The sequence below is a fragment of the Oncorhynchus keta genome, chromosome 19 (genome assembly GCF_023373465.1).
Source record: "Oncorhynchus keta strain PuntledgeMale-10-30-2019 chromosome 19, Oket_V2, whole genome shotgun sequence".
In the NCBI taxonomy this organism is placed as follows: domain Eukaryota; kingdom Metazoa; phylum Chordata; class Actinopteri; order Salmoniformes; family Salmonidae; genus Oncorhynchus; species Oncorhynchus keta.
In genome coordinates, this window is record NC_068439.1 from 62,869,771 (window position 1) to 62,886,907 (window position 17,137).

At 42.4% G+C, this 17,137-nt stretch overlaps 1 protein-coding gene and 1 long non-coding RNA gene across 4 annotated transcripts; one reads left to right on the forward strand and one right to left on the reverse strand.

Moving 5' to 3' along the window:
- On the reverse strand, positions 1-1,626 carry LOC118397810 (uncharacterized). Its single transcript, XR_004828504.2, has 2 exons — positions 520-1,626; positions 1-428 (listed from the first exon to the last, which is right to left on the reverse strand). It is a non-coding gene; the product is annotated as an uncharacterized LOC118397810 (long non-coding RNA).
- Positions 1,627-1,906: 280 nt separating this feature from the next.
- LOC118398651 (ralBP1-associated Eps domain-containing protein 1-like) lies at positions 1,907-16,546 on the forward strand. Of its 3 annotated transcripts, none has more exons than XM_035794201.2 (19): positions 1,907-2,814; positions 4,490-4,613; positions 6,004-6,197; positions 6,429-6,588; positions 7,867-8,000; positions 8,364-8,529; positions 8,807-8,870; positions 9,111-9,265; positions 9,424-9,542; positions 10,037-10,117; positions 12,145-12,232; positions 12,457-12,555; positions 12,706-12,778; positions 12,873-13,071; positions 13,334-13,507; positions 13,600-13,686; positions 13,789-13,928; positions 14,634-14,739; positions 14,909-16,546. In XM_035794201.2, exons 1-19 carry the CDS (start codon positions 2,662-2,664, stop codon positions 14,975-14,977), a joined length of 2,385 nt encoding a protein of 794 aa, XP_035650094.1. In that variant the 5' UTR covers positions 1,907-2,661; the 3' UTR covers positions 14,978-16,546. The 3 variants fall into 3 exon arrangements, with proteins under 3 accessions (XP_035650094.1, XP_035650095.1, XP_035650096.1); XM_035794202.2 differs by having other exon boundaries at positions 7,867-7,931; XM_035794203.2 differs by lacking the exon at positions 10,037-10,117.
- The last annotated feature ends 591 nt before the right edge of the window (positions 16,547-17,137 follow it).

Here is a 17,137-nt window from a genome sequence, read left to right on the forward strand (position 1 = left end):
TACGTAATAAGGGGTTTTATGTCTCCATTTAACACAACAAGTGCACAATACAACAGAGCAAAGGTACTCAACATCAATGGAGAAAAAAAAACACAATGGGGAAGAGGGCACACTAAATCTGGGGGAACCAGGTGTGCGTAATGAGACAAGACAGACCTGAGTACCGGCCTCAGGGACAAGGTGTGGGTCAGTCAGGGCGCCAATGGTGAAAAACCCTGGTCAGTGAAGCGTCCAGGATGTCCACCGCAGGAACACGTCGCCACTCCTCTGGGCCGTACCGCTCCCAGTCGATGAGGTACTGGAGACGCCCCACCTGTCGCCTTGAATCCAGGACTTCACTGACCAAGTATGACGGACCTCCCTTGATGTCCAGAGGAGGCAGGGCGTCACAGGGTTCAGCCTCAGCGAGGGGACCAGACACCACTAGCCTGAGGAGAGACATGAAAAGTCAACAGGGAGTTGCAAATGGTACGTTACCTCATTAACTCTCCTCAGGACTTTAAAAACAGACACACAAACCAAAGACTTAGCTTCCAGCAGGGTAGGCGGAGGGGCAGGTTAAAGGTGGAGAGCCAGACCTGGTCGCCTGGAGAGAAAACAGGCGCCTCGTTGCAGTGGCGGTCAGCCTGTTTCTTGTGCCAACACACAGCCCCCTGGAGACGAGTGTGCGCAGCGTTCCTGGTCTCCTCAGCGCGCCGAAACCACTCGTCCACCGCAGGGACCTCAGTCAGGCTGGGATGCCAAGGTGCCAGGGCCGGCTGATACGCCTTTCAAGTGCGTGTTGGGGTGAGGTTAGTGGAGGAGTGGCAGAGGGAATGCTGCACGTACTCCGCCCAAGGTTAAAAAAAAAAACACCCACTCCCCCACCGGTCCTGATAGTAATACATCAGGAAACTGCCCACTTCCTAATTAACTTGCTCCACCTGCCTATTAGCTTGAGGACAGTACCCAGAGGGGAGACTGACCATGATCCCCAGGTGTTCCATTAATTATTTCCATACAAGTGAGGTGAACTGAGGGCCACAGTCTGATGCAAAAGGCAGGAATCATGGTCGCAGGCAATGGTCAAAAACAAACAAAACCTCACAATCATACAAACAGAAAGAACTGAACTAAATAGGGAACTGATGAGACCGAACACAGGTGAAATCAATCAACAAAAATGAAAGACAGGGCTATGTTCCAGAACACAAAGAAACATGGCTATGTTCAAGAACACAAATAAAAATAACAAGGTTGACTAAGAAAAGAAAAGCAGAACCCAACAGGTAGCGTACACAGATTTGCAGACATTATCGCAGGTGCAGCGAAATGTGTGTTTCTCGCTCCAACAGTGTAGTAAAACATAGCAATACAAAACAATACACACAATGTAAAAAGAAAGAAATTAAGAAATGTCCGAACAAATCCAATTAATAACCCAAATAGCACTGTAACAGTAATCCAAATGCAATCTAATTTTTTGTCCACTTTCCCTCTCCTCACTGCCTCACCTCGATTACCTTGGAGATAGGACGCAGGAATTAAGCACATTAAGCAGCCAGGAGAGGGGAAAGTGGACTTAAATGTACTTGTATGAAATGAGACTCTCCTTCTCCAAAACTTGGGTGAAAACGCAAAATAGATGTATAAAGTGATTAAAACAAATGTAGCTAGTTGTGCAGGACATTTTTAAAATACATGATAAGGAACACATGTTTGAGTGCATTCCTTTGATAAAACAATAACTGATTCAAAGGGGGTGTGGCAGATTTCAAAATTGTTCTGAGAAGGATACACTTCTGCTTCCTCACCAAAAGGAGGCTATCGAGGAGGGGAGGACCGTCTTCCGTTTGCCTACAAACGAATTGGAACAACTCCTCGACCACTCAACACTTATCGGTTTCCGGGTTATGGAGAAGAGAGGACGGGAAAGAGAGGGCTAAGGACGGACTTTGTCAAATGACAAAAGGCCATTGAATTGAATGGGGAGATCCGTTCTATTCATTATATTTCTATGGTTGACATCCTTCATCCGGGACACGGTTAGTCCCCCCTGCTTTGCAGACACGCGCTGACTCTCACGGTCTGTACGATGACATCACGGGGTATAGGAATGGCGGCTCTGGCTGATGGAGGAAAGAGCCAAAAGACCCTGAAACTTTACTTCTAACATAATTAAGAAATATTTTAAATTGATTGAAACAACATACGGTAACGGAATAGAACCGGAAGAACTCGAATTCTGGTTGATTTACTGTTCAATAGCGACGTCCAGTCTCGGAAGTTGACTACTGGCACTGCTGACTTCAGGCTAACGTTGTTAGTTAAGCTACCTGCTAATATCATATAGCTAGCTTGTTTAGCTAACGTTGGTAGCAACGTCAGTCATTATTTACTCACATTTTATTGATTGATAAATTCATAATTATCCGAAATAAATCATTGTTCTATTTAGTCGGCACGTAATATTGCTACTAGGCAAGTTTCTGAGGACATTCACGAAGGTGAAATACAAAAAAAATCAATCCTTCTTGCCATAGCTAGCTAACTACAGTAGTATTTAGCTAAGCTGAGAAACTAGCAAAGCTGACCAGCAACGTCGCTCCTCTCGCCTTGTTGAGTCCAGTAATCACAAGGATAACAAAATTAGTCTGCTGATCGCGTACTTTTGATGCCATAATGGAAAGTTTAACGTTAACTGATGTGGAGCAGAAGTATTACTCTGATTTGTTCGTTTATTGCGATACGGACAACACCAAGAAAGTGGCTTCCAACGGCAAAGTTCTTGATCTTTTCCGGGCGGCCCAGCTACCCAGTGAGGTTGTCCTGCAGGTAAGCTAGCTAATGTATGAAGTGAAGTGTGATAGAGATGTATTGTATGTGGCGTGCTTGTTGACTGGTGAACGTGACAAGACACCTTCTAACGTTAGCCAGTTGCAAAGCCCCTTTTCACTTTGCTAACTGCTAACCAAGTATGCTACCCAGAGGAAGTTAGCAAGTTGCTAGCATTCCATTACCTACATGGGCAAACTGATGTTAATAGACATGTTCTTTCAGCACCATATTTATTTCTAATGTTTTTCTAGCTATCTTTCTGCTTGATAGTCTTACAATTTTAATTATTAGCTACCTAACAGCCCGCTTCCTTCCTTGTGCAGTTGATACTTAGTTGATGACTGGATACAAAGTTTACAATAATATTGTCCATATTAAACGGACACAATCTTATTTGTATTACCTTGATTATATAGGTCGTTATCAATAAAACATAATACTGTGCAGAGCGATCGATCGATTTGGCTGCTGGGGGGTAATGCGACCCCCACCTTTTGCTATTAACGACAATTGTGTGTGTGTGTATATATATATATATATGAGATTGTGTCCGTTTAATATATATATGCATGTACCTTTAACTAGACAGGTCAGTGACTGCCTACACCGGCCAAACCCAGATGACACTTGGCCAATTGTGTGCCGCCCTTTGGGACTCCCAATCACAGCCTGGATTTGAACCAGGATGTCTGTAGTGACGCCTCAAGCACTGAGATGCAATGCCATAGACCGCTGCGCCACTCAGGAGCCCAGCTATGTGTCGTTTACAAGGGATTGTTAAATAAATGTTATAACTATTTGGTTTTAATATCATCACCTCTTGATATACACATTTCATTTGTGCTGCACCTTTATTGTGATGGTTTGTTGATAATGACCTATCCAAAGGTCAAAGTGCTCATTTGAATGATTTATCAAATCCAAGATGTAAAGTCAGTAGAATGTGCGTTGTAGCACAGACTGAGTTACTTGAACGTAGTTCTGTTCAGCTTGCCTATTTCTTTGTATATTCGTGCTATTATCAATTTCTGGGCTGACATCAACATTACTGTCACGGTTGAAGGATTTCTGGGCTGTCTTTCATTCGAAGTGTCAGTTATTGACCGGCTCAGTCTAATTCCTCTGCCATTTGTCCTGGTGTACATAATTAACTTGCTATTTTTTGGGGCCATGATTTCTTCCTCCTGCAGAAACACAAGACTAATAGTTTCTGCTATGGTTGTTTAGTGTACTGAAGAATAGGCTTTATACATGATCCATAAATCTGAGATGTGAAATGTGTCCTGGGTCTGTCAGTTTGACCGCCTATTTCACATTGAAATGATGCTGACTCACTAGGCCTAGGCTGGTAGCATCATTTTTTTCTTTTACCAACGTTGGTCTTACCCTATAGCACTGCAAAGCTAAAGGTGTACACCTCTCCATATTCAGATAGTGCATGTTCCTTTTAGACATTACAGACCATTTTGTGCAGACACAAGTCACATTGCTCAGTAAGCACGCAAAGCAACAACTGTCTTCCTGTGTTAGGAAGCAATGTCCTTGGAACTTTCTCTGCGAGAGACTGCAGCATTCTCCCCATTATAACATTTTGGCACAAAACAGTAGTGCATTAACAGAATGAGTTTGTATCACTCTACAGACTGATGTTGGTAATATTTTGTTGTCTCAGATAACAGAGCTCTGTGGAGCCACTCGCCTGGGCCATTTTGGAAGGAGCCAGTTTTACATTGCACTGAAACTCATCGCTGTAGCCCAGTCTGGACTGCCTCTCCGGGTAGAGAGCCTCAATTCTGGTGAGTAAACATGTCTAGAATTCTCCAACTATTAGAAATGGACTCCTAAAATATGAGGCAGGGTATAGCACCGGACAATGTTTAAATCTTTGTTTGCCTTCGGTCTGGTTATATTTAAAATCAACCTGCTGATATTGAAGGGACAGTAGTAAAGAACACATGACTATACAATGGCATTTATTTGACTTCAAACGTTGCAACAGGAGAGCTGATTGCATAACTTCAAAGATGGAATAAGGATAGCCTACACTTACCAACTTCTTCCCTGATTCAGAGGGGTTGGGTTAGTTGCATTCAGTTGTGCAACTGACTAGGTTTCCCATTTGAATCAATGGACACACAGTAGGGCCGAGACAATACCAATATCGCCATACTCGTTATTATCGTGACAATATAACAAAACACAAAGCAGATTTAACTTATTTAGGAAAACAGACACAAAGTTGGAAACAAACATCATTAATGACCAAATATCGCAATACTGCTATCGTCACAGCCCTAACACATGGGCCTAAAATACAAATAAGTGTATGTTTTGGTATTGAACTGAATTTGCTCCCTAGAGATGAGCTGTTTTTAAATGTGTAGTATTCTGTCAAAACATGGAGGATATGTGCATCACTTGGGAGACTCACCCAAGTCTCATATCTGTCTATTAATAAGCAACAGGATGCAAATATATGGATGGTTCAGAGAGCGCATTGGTGAGCATTTGCAGGAAATAAAGGCATCCCTGTAGGGTTAAGATACAAGAGAAGAATAGAGACTTAAGTCAACAGGAAATTGCACAACCCAAATGGGTGGCTGGGCCAGTGAGATTGGAGGAAAAGACTCCAATTTGCCCTTCAGAACATGAACATCAGGTTTTTTCCCCGTCTTTTTTAGCCGCCACCTTTTTTTTTGTCCTGTGTTTGGTCTTTCTTTTCAAACCACAATAGGAAAGTGGGAGGTAAAGGTTCATGGTCCCCCAGACTACCCTCCACACCTCCCAGAGAACACCCCACCCTTTTAGCCCACTACCCCAGTTTGGTGGACACACAAAAGCAAACAAACCAAGAAAAAACTAACAAAAGAATCACTCCCACACACAAGCAATTACCCTGACAAACTACAAAAAGACATAAAAACACACACACATTAACTCAACAAAGAAAAACAACTAGAATTGTCATATGACTACATCAAGCTTTGTAAAGGACCTTTGAGATATATATATACACACACACACACACACGTTGTCAATCTTGTAATACTTAACTTGATCTGGTTTTCAATATCAACACTTTTGTTGTGATAAGCCATGCTAGACTACAACAACTGACTTGTCAAGACAACTAGCTGGAGGGGATTTGAGGTAGTGCTGTTATCTAGCAGTGTTTTTCATCCACAGTCAAGGACTTGCCTCTGCCTCGCTTTGTTGTGGCCAAAAATGAGCAGGAGGCCAGACACACAGCCATGTACCCCGACTTGGAGAACCAGGGGCCTTACCAGGGTGTGATTCCACGACCCCCTGGCCGAGGGCAGGTCAAGAAGGTGTCTGCCCACGAGGTCATCCAGCCCTGTGTGCCCACAGTAGAACCACAGGTCAGTCATAATAATTCTTCCCGCCTGGAGAAGTAGTTTAGATATCATGCTCAATAAGAGCTGGTATTTTGATAGTGGTGAAAGTTTAATATAGCCTACATGTTGGAAAAGGCAAGGAAATCAACATTTATTTGATACAAACCAATTTGTATTATCCTTTTTTTAAGAAACTGAGACAGATCTAACTTTGATAGACATAAGTTTTATCTAATGTTATCTACCCCTCTGCAGCCCGACACCACATCCCCAGTGGTATCTCCCCACCAGTCCCCTCCCACCTCGCCTCATGCCTGGAGAAAGCACAAACGGCAGGCAAGCGGGGGGAACGTAGAGAGACCTCCTGTGGTGGTGGCAGGTGCTGTCTGGACACCTTTCAGAGAAGCACAATCAGGTACACACTCTACTCTGCAAACTGTATCCTCTGCGAAGATGACAATCTGGCGATGGAGATGTCCAATAATGCGTCTTATTGACGTTCACCATCCTGTAACTTTTGCATGTCTTAAATAAATGAGAGGTTCAGCCAATAAACAGAACTGGTTTGTTTCCTGACGAGGATGTTGATGTCATACAATGCTGTGAAAAAGTATTTGCCCCTTTTCTAATTGTAGCTACTTTTGCATATTTTTTTATACTAAATATTATTAGATCTCCAACCAACACATAATATTAGATAAAGGGAACCTGAGTGAATAAATAACAAATGATATAGTTATTTCATGAGCAAAGTCGTCCAAAAAGTTATACTTTTGACTCATCTGTCCATAGAACACTCTTCCAAGAGTCTTGATGATCATCTCGGTGCTTTTTGGCAAACACGAGTCAACGTTTTGGATGAGATGGGTCCCATTTTATGTCTGGTGAAAACCAAACCCTGCATTCCACAGTAAGAACCTCATACCAACGGTCAAGCGTGGTGGTAGTTTGATGGTTTGGGGATGCTTTGCTACCTCAGGACCTAGACGACTTGACTTAATAGAGCAGAATTCACGGTTCCTTCTATCAGGTAATTCTACAGGAGAATGTCAGGCCACCCGTCTGAAGCTGAAGCACAACTGGGTCATGTAGCAAGACAATGATCCAAAACACACCTCTACCTTCTTGCCCTTTGTGCTGTTGTCTGTGCCCAGTGTTTGTACCATGTTTTGTGGTGCTACCATGTTGTGTTGCTACCATTCTGTGTTGCTGTCTTGCTATGTTGTTGTCTTAGGTCTCTCTTTATGTAGTGTTGTGTTGTCTCTCTTGTCGTGATGTGTGTTTTGTCATATATTTATATATATATATATTTTAAATCCCAGCCCCTGTCCCCGGAGGAGGCCTTTTGGTAGGCCGTCATTGTAAATAAGAATTTGTTCTTAACTGACTTGCCTAGTTGAATAATTAAAATAAACATGAAAATTGTTAAAAAGCCACAAATTTGAAGTTTTGGAATAGCCTAGTCAAAGTCCAGACCTAATCCCAATTGAGATGTTGTGGCACGACGTGAAATGAGCACTTCATGCAAAAAATAGAGACAATCAAAAAATGGGGCAAATACTTCTTCACCGCACGGTCTCTCTGTAGTCCAGTCCTTCAACAGTTCTTGAGTATGCTCTCTACTGTTGCTAGAACAATCTTTGTGTAATCTAATGGCACTGTCTGAGGCTGTGTAACTATCCTCTCTCCATAGGACCTGTGGTGTTAGGTGATGGGATGTGGTCTGCTCACTCACCTCCCCCCGTTCAGGAAAGCTGGGTCAGTTTGAAAGATACTTATCCCCCCTCCTCCAGCAAAATGCCACCAATGCATCTCTCGCCGGTCCAGGTAGTGCAGCAAATGCTTCCATGGACCTGTCATCTTTCTCACTTAAAGGCAGAGATGGAGCTTTATCTTAACTTCTTGTCTAGCCTACTTCACTATATGCTCTTTTTTGATGGCTTCAGTTTCCCCTTCATAAAAATACATATTTCACTGCAATAAATCAGGAACAGTTCTGTGTCCAAATGCGCAAGATTCATTGTAAGTGGGTTGAGGTATTTGAAAACAAACACTTGCAGATACTCTTCTGTTTATTTCCCATCGTCCCACAGTCTGTGTATTCATTACTTATTAGTACTATCACAGCTCTTCCAAAGGATTGTTTCAATCTGTTATTTTCCTCTAAATGTTTCACTTGGCTGCCTTTAGGAGAACTCTTCCATACGAACAGTTGCGTCTGTTACTACAGCCAATGAAATCCAAAGACAGTCCAGTAGCGGTTATGACGACCCCTGGAAAATCACGGACGAGCAGAGGCAGTATTACATCAATCAGTTCAAGACCATCCAGCCCGACCTCAACGGTTTCATTCCTGGTAAGTAGAGTGATCTTTATCTGGAATAGGGTTGTAACTTTCCAAAAATGTCCAGGTTTTCCATTAAACCTGGATGGAGGATTCTTGGAATGAGCAGAACATCAGGAATCTTCCACCAGGATTTCTGACAAACCAGGGAATTTAAGGACATTTTGCAACCCTAGTTTGAGACCACCTTTTACACTTGTTCCCATTTAAAGGTAACAGGGACTCTGGCTGTTACACTACAATGATTGGCCTATCACTAACTGACTTTCCCCCTGTGTCTATATTACAGGTTCTGCCGCAAAAGAGTTTTTCACTAAATCAAAGCTACCTATTCTTGAACTGTCCCACATTTGGTAAGTTATTAGAATGTGTGCTATTGGCTTTAGTTGGTCCCCATATCTAATGATAACATATGAGCTACCTGCTTCAGTTTTAATCTAGGAAGCTATATCAAAGAATGGAAAATATAACCTTCGGTAACTCCTCTTCAATTAATGAATTTGGCTACCAGTTGGTGAATTCACAAGGGATTCCAGGAGATTGCAATGCATGAGTGGGTTTAAATAAATATTCTCACATTCTTTGCATTACAGGGAGCTTTCGGATTTTGATAAAGACGGGGCGTTGACACTGGATGAGTTCTGTGCTGCATTTCATCTTGTTGTTGCTCGGAAAAATGGCTATGACCTTCCCGAAAAGCTGCCAGAGAGTCTTATGCCAAAGCTTATTGACTTGGATGACTCAGCAGGTAATAGCTCGTACTCTCCTACTGATACATATTCTGAATCTGTCAAAATCTGCCCCGGGGACCATCTGCTGCAGACAGTTGATTTATGAAACATGGAAAGAAATAAGTGTGTTTGAATGGAACAGTCATCCTGATGGTATAAATGTTCCATGTTCTAGAGGTTCCAGACCAGGCCCCTGACGTCGGCTACTCGGGCTCCCCCGTCGAGGTGACCCCAAACAAGTCCCCCATGCCCTCACTCAACCAGACCTGGCCTGATCTCAACCAGGGCAACGAGGTTGGACACAGCACCACCCCATGTTATCACTGTAGAAAAGGACATTATTGAACTTGTACCTTTCCAGCATTTTGTAAATGCCTTCTCAATGAAATGATCGATAAGGTCCTTTCCATTGTGAGGTGTTAGTACCTATCCTCTTGCAGGACTTTCCTGATTCAGAACCTTTCTTATCCATTTCTGAGAAACACCACTTAGTACTTACTAATTTACATACTGTATATGTTTTGTCAGAAAGCTGCAATTGTTGATATTCTTATCAGTCCCAAAGTCAGTTTGCTCCATTTCTGTTTATCTAGTTATCACTAACCAGTTTCTTGCCAATATCCACCCCCTCCTCACTATTACTAATGGATGATATGTGATGATAAATGTAGTTCATCACCCCTCCTGTGGGAGAGCAGTGGGGTTTGTAACTGGGTCTGGAATCATCCTGTGTGTGACAATCCATTGAGATGCCTGTGGTGCTGATGTACTTCTGCTCTTGTCTCTAGCAGTGGGAGACTTTTAGTGAACGCTCCTCCAGCTCACAAACTCTGACCCAATTTGATTCTAACATTGCACCAGCTGACCCTGTAAGTCAATCACCTAGTTTTCCTGTTTCTGTATTAATGATAATATTAACCCTTGGCCCCTTGATCTCTCTCTTAGAGTGCATGTACTTAATTCTGCTGAATCTGCCACAACGGAGGTGTCAATGTGATTTTGCTTGCTTAGCTTATTGGATACTCAACTTTCTGTCCCATATTAAAAATATGATATATTGGGTTCTACAATATATTTATTTATTTTGACCTTTATTTAACTAGTCAAGTCAATGTCCGGGCTATTTGATCAATTATAGCAGTATGAAATATCTTTCCCATATCTTCTGGTTTCTTAAATCTGCATAATTGCCACGCATATACAGTGGGGCAAAAAAGTATTTAGTCAGCCACCAATTGTGCATGTTCTCCCACTTAAAAAGATGAGGCCTGTAATTTTCATCATAGGTACACTTCAACTATGACAGACAAAATGAGAAGGAAAAAATATCCAGAAAATCACATTGTAGGATTTTTTAAATTAATTTATTTGCAAATTATGGTGGAAAATAAGTATTTGGTCAATAACAAAAGTTTATCTCAATACTTTGTTATATACCCATTGTTGGCAATGACAGAGGTCAAACGTTTTCTGTAAGTCTTCACAAGGTTTTCACACACTGTTGCTGGTATTTTGGCCCATTCCTCCATGCAGATCTCCTCTAGAGCAGTGATGTTTTGGGGCTGTTGCTGGGCAACACAGACTTTCAACTCCCTCCAAAGATTTTCTATGGGGTTGAGATCTGGAGACTGGCTAGGCCACTCCAGGACCTTGAAATGCTTCTTACGAAGCCACTCCTTTGTTGCCCAAGCGGTGTGTTTGGGATCATTGTCATGCTGAAAGACCCAGCCACATTTCATCTTCAATGCCCTTGCTGATGGAAGGAGGTTTTCACTCAATCTCACGATACATGGCCCCATTCATTCTTTCCTTTTCACGGATCAATCGTCCTGGTCCCTTTGCAGAAAAACAGCCCCAAAGCATTCTTTGTCCTCCAAACACAACGAGTTGAGTTTTTACCAAAAAGTTATATTTTGGTTTCATCTGACCATATGACATTCTCCCAATCTTCTTCTGGATCATCCAAATGCTCTCTAGCAAACTTCAGGCGGGCCTGGACATGTGTCCCCCTGCTTATGCCAGTACGTCTGGCACTGCAGGATTTGAGTCCCTGGCGGCGTAGTGTGTTACTGATGGTAGGCTTTGTTACTTTGGTCCCAGCTCTCTGCAGGTCATTCACTAGGTCCCCCCGTTTGGTTCTGGGATTTTTGCTCACCGTTCTTGTGATCATTTTGACCCCACGGGGTGAGATCTTGCGTGGAGCCCCAGATCGAGGGAGATTATCAGTGGTCTTGTATGTCTTCCATTTCCTAATAATAGCTCCCACAGTTGATTTCTTCAAACCAAGCTGCTTACCTATTGCAGATTCAGTCTTCCCAGCCTGGTGCAGGTCTACAATTTTGTTTCTGGTGTCCTTTGACAGTTCTTTGGTCTTGACCATAGTAGAGTTTGGAGTGTGACTGTTTGAGGTTGTAGACAGGTGTCTTTCATACTGATAACAAGTTCAAACAGGTGCCATTAATACAGGTAACAAGTGGAGGACAGAGGGGCCTCTTAAAGAAGAAGTTACAGGTCTGTGAGAGCCAGAAATCTTGCTTGTTTGTAGGTGACCAAATACTTATTTTCCACCATAATTTGCAAATAAATTCATTAAAAATCCTACAATGTGATTTTCTGGATTTTCTTTTCTTATTTTGTCCGTCATAGTTGAAGTGTACCTATGATGAAAATTACAGGCCTCTCATCTTTTTAAGTGGGAGAACTTGCACAATTGGTGGCTGACTAAATACTTTTTTGCCCCACTGTAAGCCTTTTCTAACCTTATAAACTGTTCTGACAGTATGAAAGGAGGTCTCTTTACAGTCAGAAAGGGAATGGATAGATTCCAGGCATTGGATAGATTCCAGGCATTATTATTGTGAGCTAATGATCAAACAAGAAACCTTTGTTCTTACAGGATACAGCTATTGTCCACCCTGTTCCCATCCGCATGACCCCAAGCAAGATCCATATGCAAGAGATGGAACTGAAGAGAACCGGAAGTGGTAAGATGGTTTCCCCATATGATAACAGTGCTTAAACATACACTGAGCTCTGTCCTCTAAAGCAGTGTTCACTTTTGAGACTCCATCAACTAGCAACTCTCACTTATTTGGCTGGGAGTGGTGAAGGGATGCACTGTACCTTTTTCTCTTAAGAACTGTTTAAAATATATATATATATATATACTGTTGATGGAATTTACTGTTTTTCTTTCTCATTCCTGCAGACCACACACATCCTACCAGTCCCCTGATGGCTAAACCACCTGAGCTCTCTGAAGAAACTAAGCTTGCCACCTCTATGAAGTTTGTAACAGCTAACTCTGGTAAGTGTCAAGGGATGTTCCATTATCATAAGGAACTTAGGACTATTGCAGTTTGTAGGTAAATCTATTGTAGAAAATGTCATGTGACCATAATTATATGGCATTTCCTTGAGGATTGGTTAAACAGAATACTCATGTTCTTTACTAAAGGTGATGGTTATAGCAGTTCAGATTCATATACTTCAGATCAAGACCCAATTACAAGTGTTGTAACAAGACAAAGGTAAGTTAGTCTCAATGTCTAGAGATAATAGATGCTTTGTTTATTGAAGCGCTTTTGAACAGTAAGCTCACTACCCGTGTTGTCTGGGTTGTAGGTCTAATTCTGGGACCTCTCCTGAAGGTCTAAAGGTGGCGGCTGCCCCACCACCACCCCCTCCCAGGCCCAACGCCTCCCACTCCCGCTCCTCCTCGCTAGACATGAACAGAAACTTTGCCGCTCACCCCACAGGGCCCCAGCAATCTGGAGTCGTGGCCTGTCCTCCAGCCATACCTCCTAGGCCGCTACCCACACAGGTAGAAAGCCAATACAGACAGAAGAAAGTCAATCTCATAGCAGAAGAGATGTTGCCACCTCTGGGTAGTCTTTTTTTTAATAGGAAATATACACATTGAAATGCTGAAATCTCTTCCCTTTGTCTTTTCTTGTCCATACGCTCTATTCACTCTACACAGACTACAGTCATTGACCATGTACTCTCCAGTTCAAGGTTGTGTTCAGATTTCAATATGCAGGGGTAATTCTGAACTCTGTCTATCCTATTCCCTTTGTCCCCAGACCTCTGGTCCTCATAGTGGGCATCGCTCAGATGAGGGCCTGGCAGCTCACTCCACTACCTCGCCCCAGCAGATCCCAGAGCAGCCCAACTTCGCTGACTTCAGTCAGTTCCAGGCGTTCGCTGCCTCAGATCAGCCCAGTGACGACGGGGAGAAGCACCCAGAGAGTCTGCCAGTGAGTCAGACAGAACAGGTTCTGTATTATACTCTATCAGCTGTGCTCTGTTATAAGAAAAGAGACTGAGACTGTGTGTGCTCTGTTCATAGGTAGAGAAGTCTACAGAAGGGGCTGGGCCTTTGAGAACTGTGAAGATTGACAACCAGGAAGAGAGAGCTGCAGCTACTGTGAACTCTGTAAGTAGTGGACTTACTGAGACCATGATGCCAATACTGGGGGCCTAAATGTCCTCATTTGTTCAGATGATTTATACAGTAGGTTTGTTTTTTTCCTGTCAGGCCAAAGGGTCCATCATGGCCCCCCCACCCAAACCTGTCCGCCGGAGACTGAAATCCGAGGACGAACTCCAGGATGAAGCCCTCCCCCCGAAGTCTAACGTCATAGCCACTGTTCTAGCTACACTGCCATCCATTCCCAGGTAGGAACAGGGGTTTCAAAGGAATCTCAAATCAAATGTTATTTGTCACATACACATGGTTAGCAGATGGTAATGCGAGTGTAGCGAAATGCTTGTGCTTCTAGTTCCGACAATGCAGTAATATCCAACTAGTAATCGAACCTAACAATTTCACAACACTTACCTTATGCACACAAGTGTAAAGGAATGAATAATAATATGTACATAAAATAATATATGAATGAGTGATGGTATAGAACGGCATAGGCAAGATGCAGTAGATGGTATAGAGTACAGTATATACATATGAGATGAGTAATGTAGGGTATGTAAACATATGAAGTGGCATTGTTTAAAGTGGCTAGTGATACATTTTTCATCAATTTTTACATTATTAGTGGCTGAAGATGAGTCAGTATGTTGGCAGCAGCCACTCAATGCTAGTGGTGGCTGTTTAACAGTCTGATGGCCTTGAGATAGAAGCTGTCTTTCAGTCTCTCGTTCCCTGCTTTGATGCACCTGTACTGACCTCGCCTTCTGGATGATAGCAGGGTGAACAGGCAGTGGCTCAGGTGGTTGTTGTCCTTGATTATCTTTTTGGCCTTCTTGTGACATCGGGCACATAGTAAATCTGAATAGTGACTGGTCTGTGGTTGTTGATTATACATTAGATTCCGTAGTTAACATCAGCAACAAACTTAAAACTCTCTTGAATACTTTTTACAGGTCTGTTGGTAAGGATAAAAAAGCAATTCAAGCCTCTATCAGAAGAAACAAGGAAACCAACACAGTTTTGGCCAGACTCAACAGTGAATTACAGCAACAGCTAAAGGTATAGGAGTGATTACAATAATACATGCATGCTAGCTAGCTATTCTGTTACTAAAATGAACCTGATGCTTATTTTGGAAAATGTTATCTTCACGAAATCCAAGCCTTTAACAAGGTTAAACTTTAGTCCTCGTTTGAGGATTGTTTATCTTGTTGTTTTTAATTCATAGGATTTACTAGAAGAGAGGATATCTTTGGAGGTTCAACTGGAACAGCTCAGACCATTTTCCCATTTGTAACCTGTGTGTGTGAGGAGGACAAGTCCATGAGAGAAGATAGGAGAGACCTGAAGGGGCCTTTTGTGTGATGCACATGTTATCTCCACTGTCCATTCCCTCTGCATTCTGCTGTCTCTTCTGTGGGAACCAGATGGACTGACCGACGGTCTGTCTGTCGGATGGACGGACGGTCGGTCAGTCTGACTGACGGGCTGACTGACCGCCTGTCGGTCGGACTGACGGTCGGTTTGCAACAACACACCCTGACTCGCCCTCATCAGACAGAACAGTCTTTCCAAAGGGGCTGGGATAGGAATGTTACAAATATTGGCACTTTTATTTATCAAAGAAATAGCAAAGATTATTCTGGACGTCAATCCCTTATACTATATCACAGGCCCCGGGGCCAGACTGACAGGCACTGAACTGGAACTTGAGTCATGGGGTACTGAAGGCCGAGTTCCCTCCCTCATTCTTCCCCATGATGACAAGTGTCCAGTAGAGGAGCACTCTGGGGTCTGCCTGTGCTGTGTGTGGGCCTGGTCTCCAGGGACCTGTCGAGGACAGATAATCATGTCAGTGAAGGCATTGTGAGGAGTCTGCAGGAGATGACTCTCTATCCTGAAGCGCTTTGGACTGATCATGTGACAGGAATGAATTCATGTTCCAGTTTATTACAGCATCCCGCTACGCGGAGGGCTATTCTGTCCATGTGCGTCTCTGTATACATGTGTGCTGTATGTATGGTGTGTGTTTGGATTTATTTGGGCACGCAATGGTTACATAAACGGCATGATGAAATGAGTGTGTATGTATTTTCTTTTCTTCCACTAGTCTTCTGCAATTTAATCTGTAACAAAATGAGCTGTGTTACTATGTGAAGTGATTGACCCCCAGATGACAGACCACATTTTTGTTTTTGCTCCTGGCTCTGTAGTTGCTCATGCTGACGCTGCCTGTGCCCCTTACGGTACATAAATTGAATCAGTCCTGCCCCAAACACAAGGTTCCCTGTGAGATATGATAACCAACTATGGAAGCGAGACCAGAATGAAACGACTGCACTTTTACCCAGTTTTTTGTTGTTGTCCACCCCCCGCATGTTGTTCATGCTCTTATCTAGTATGAAGACAGTGCTTAAATACAAACCACTTGATTTCTACCTGTATACGGTATCTTACCTAGTCTGACATTTGTGTTGGTACCTACACCTTGTATAACTGTCTTTTTGTTTTTCTGGAACTTCTTGTGTTTTCTTAATTTCTTAACCTGTCTTCAAAAGCCTTACTCCTGGCGTTCAGGTTTCCACTGTAATCTATTCTCCCTGTATTGAACCAAGTTGAGCCTTCTTTTCCCTGCTGTTCAGGTTGATGTACTGTATAAGGGGTATGTTGTATATTGTATATGATACACACCTTTTGATCTCATATGTACATTTGCATTAATTGCTGACTAACAGCAAATATTCTATTTAATTGCTTATATTATGGCTGTGTGATCATAGATGTTTAACTGCATGGATGTATCTCTGCAGAATGAACTAGCAGCTGTGTGATTTTTACACAAAATAAAAACTGCACAATATTTTAACTGCCTTTTTACCAGGTCTAATTTATTTTATTGATGATTTGACTCAAGGAAGAACTTACAAATGTGTATATTGCTACATTTTTAACACTATCAATTTATGTATTCCAGTCTGACATACAAGTTATTTCTCCCCTGGTGTAACATTTCTCAAGCAAAAGGTATGTAGTGTATAAGCTGGAAGTAGATGCCTAAGTGGTGTCCATTCGTTTACTCAAATTAGGAGAGAGGTGGTAGGGTTAGGAGAAAATATGTCAAGGCAAAGGGTGGCTACTTTGAAGAATCTCAAATATAAAATATATTTTGATTTAACTCTTCTTTTTTTGTTTTTACTACATGATTCCCTATGTGTTATATCATAGTTTTGATGTCTTCACTATTCTACAGTGAATGTAGGAAATGGTAAAAAGGAGAGAAAAAAACTGGAAGGAGTAGGCGTGTCCTAACTTTTGACGAGTACTGTGTGTGTGTATATACAGTGGGGCAAAAAAGTATTTAGTCAGCCACCAATTGAGCAAATTGTCATCATAGGTACACTTCAACTATGACAGAATTTTCCACCATAATTTGCAAATAAATGTATTAAAAATCCTA

Bases quoted from the DNA above. Each gene is read 5' to 3' on its own strand.
- LOC118398651 (XM_035794201.2), top strand. From the start codon at position 2,662: ATGGAAAGTTTAACGTTAACTGATGTGGAGCAGAAGTATTACTCTGAT. The intron at 8,530-8,806 runs GTAAGTAGAGTG...TCTATATTACAG, and splicing joins CCTCAACGGTTTCATTCCTG to GTTCTGCCGCAAAAGAGTTT. The intron at 12,233-12,456 runs GTAAGATGGTTT...TCATTCCTGCAG, and splicing joins ACTGAAGAGAACCGGAAGTG to ACCACACACATCCTACCAGT.